Genomic DNA, 3025 nt, shown 5'->3' with positions numbered 1-3025 from the left:
ACATATATATATCTTTAAGTACTTCATTTAGAAGCTTTAAATAGCAATGACATAAATACAATTTTACTAAAATGAAGAATAAAGAAAAAGTAATGGTGCCTATGTTTTTGCAAAGAAAGATGAAATTTAAGCTTATATTAAAATATTTCAAATTCTATTCCAAGGTGGAATTTCTGTCTTTTTGTGTGTTTGTGGAGTGCAAGAGTGTTCTAATTTTTTTTTATTTTACACAATCCAAACAAATGAACTCAAATACACACATATAGATGATATATGTATTTTTAACCAAGTGATATCTGAAATTCGATTTTTAGTAAATAGTATACTACTACCTCTATTACTCCTACCCATCATTACCTTCTATTAGCACTTATAAATGAAAATATTAATTATTGTAACAAAATCTTCGAAATCTAACATACACATGAAACCTGTATATTTGGTTATCAAGTTAAAATACTTTCATAGCAGACACTATTTGTTAATTTACATACATCATGGGGCTTTGCTGGAAATATGGATGCAGCTGAGGATCCCAGAATTAAAATGACTCTCATGGATCGTGTCACTTGGACCTCATCCCCTTGAGGAAGTTCCGGTCCTTGGCCAAGCTGTCCTTCAGAGCATCTTTCATGGTTTCATTCCTTAGACCGAAGATGAAGGGATTCAGGAGGGGTGTGAGAACACTAGAGAGGATAAAGAGGATCTTGTTGAGATGTAAGCTGCTCTTCTGGGAGAGGTGGACATACACAAAAATGGAGATCCCATAGCCCATGGAGACCACAATGAAGTGAGAGGCACACGTAGCAAAGGCTTTGCGTTGACCTTGACCTGAGGGTATCTTCAGAATGGTGGAGATGACATAAACATAGGAGACCACAGTGAGTGAGAGGGAGCTGATGAGCAGGACAAGGGAGCTGAGGAAGTCTGACAGCTCAATGATGTGGATGTCAGCACAGGCCAAGTGGAGGAGGGGGTCACTGTCACAGAAAAAGTGATCAATCACATTGGGGCCACAGTATGGCAGCCCCACCTTAAGGACAGTGGACGGGAGAATGAGGAGAAAACCACCCACCCAGGAGAGGATAACAAGACGCACACACAGTGAGCTGGTCATAATTGTTGGGTACTGAAGGGGGCTGGAAATGGCCACATAGCGATCATAGGACATGACTGCAAAAAGGATAAACTCAGTACATCCAGAGAGGAAGTAGAAATAAGACTGGGTGAAGCATCCACCAAAGGATATGTTCTTTCTGTCTGACAGGAAGCCTGCCAGCATCTTGGGAACAGCACGGGTTGTGGTTAATACTTCACTGAAAGAGATTGCTGAGGAAGAAATACATGGGTGAGTGAAGCCTATAATCCATGAGAATCAGCATAATGATTAGGCTGTTTCCAAGGACTGTCACCAAGTAAGCCAATGAAAAAATAAAGAACAGGAGACCCCCAAGAGCTCTGGTGGTTGGTATCCCCACAAGAATAATCTCAGTCACCAATATCCAATTCCCTCTTTCCATGTTTGTGTCTCTTTTTTACTGTACATAGAGTTATAGCATAGGAAAAAGAATGGTGAATCATTCATCAAATTAAGAAATCAAGGAGAAATTTAAAATAAAATTTTAGCTACTTTTTCTAGCAAAATTGAGAAAGACAATTGATATTATGATTGGGTACACCATATCCTACAAAAATACAGCTGAAGAGCTATGAAAATCAATTTTGATAACTCCATCTTTCCTTTCTATATCCTGTAACACTTTGGTGGGGTGTGCTAAATATATAATTACAACTGTATATTTTATCAATAAGAACTTTGTCCAGTAAGTGTTCTGATAAAATACACAAATGAAAGATTAGTTGGTACCTGTAATTATAGAAGCAATTTACTTCCAGTGTTTGTCTCGTGAGGATTGGGCTGTCCCGATGTTACAAGGGCACATAGAGAGTACAGACTCCAGCTTCAAGCCAATGGTGCATGTAGGTTTCAAGAGCCACATGGATAGTGGGCACATCTTGCAGCCACATTTTCTCACCTGAGATTCCAGTGCTCCAATGGCCAATAAGGCAGAAAAATAAAAAGAACCAGCTTATTCTGTTTTGCAAATTAAATTCCTTTTTAAATTTTTATTTAAATCCCAGTTATCTCTATAGATTTCAACTTGCCCTTCCTTTCTAGCCTTAGTTTTCATTACATTGTACTGAATTCCATTAAGGTGAATCTTTTCTTGAACCTTTGCTTCTGAAAATTATACAAGTATGTGTTATTATTTTCAAAAGTGTTGATTTTTTTCAATTATGTTTTTGAAATGTTATATTAGAGAACAAGAAAATGATTAAAGGTTTGTGTCTGAATTAGTTACAGAAAAGACATACTGTGACTTGGCAGAAAAAGTATATAAAGAATCCTCCTGTCTGAGAAATTATCTTATAAAAAATAAGCACCATAATACAATTATAGAGAGAAAATATATTCTTCAAGATAATATACCTTGCAAAAATCAGAGGTATAAAAAAGTGATTTCCTCCACAAAAAAAGGGATAAAGATAAACATAATCTACATGTTCAATAACAAGGCAAACACAGCAAAAAACAAAAAACAAAAAAAAACAAAAATTGTGTAAATAAAAATCATAAATCTGTAATAATAAGAATGGCACTAATAAACATTAATATAAAATTGGTACTGTTATACATCTAGGACTGGAATGTAAAACCAATACAATTTTCCATAAACACAGAAAACATAAAATGGCTCAGGATATAAAAAATTTAAGCACTGGTATAAACATTTTAGGAAATGGTATAAATATTTTAAGAAACATATATAAGCAATTGAAATATTTGTTTTAATATTAATGGCAGAAAATCATTAATATTAATGGTGGAAAATCTTACCAATAGAAGGATTACAAAATTAGTCAAAAATCAGTTTAAAATGTCATGAAACTATATGACGAGAGATCACATCAAATTTCTGGCAGGCAACTTTTAGAAATATAAGCAGAAATAAAAATAATATGA

The 3025-nt window shown here is 34.7% G+C and overlaps 1 protein-coding gene across 1 annotated transcript; it reads right to left on the bottom strand.

Moving 5' to 3' along the window:
* Window positions 1-565: 565 nt before the first annotated feature.
* LOC124508931 (olfactory receptor 6J1-like) lies at window positions 566-1171 on the bottom strand. The gene has a single exon (XM_047075658.1). It carries the CDS (start codon window positions 1169-1171, stop codon window positions 566-568), a length of 606 nt encoding a protein of 201 aa, XP_046931614.1.
* Between the last annotated feature and the right edge of the window lie 1854 nt (window positions 1172-3025).

Source organism: Lynx rufus, unplaced genomic scaffold, assembly GCF_022079265.1.
Source record: "Lynx rufus isolate CCGP_SWC_20201006 ecotype Redwood Valley unplaced genomic scaffold, mLynRuf1.p SCAF_1, whole genome shotgun sequence".
Taxonomy (NCBI): Eukaryota; Metazoa; Chordata; class Mammalia; order Carnivora; family Felidae; genus Lynx; species Lynx rufus.
The sequence above is the reverse complement of the archived record's forward strand: the minus strand, read 5'-3'. Positions and strand labels throughout refer to the sequence as shown.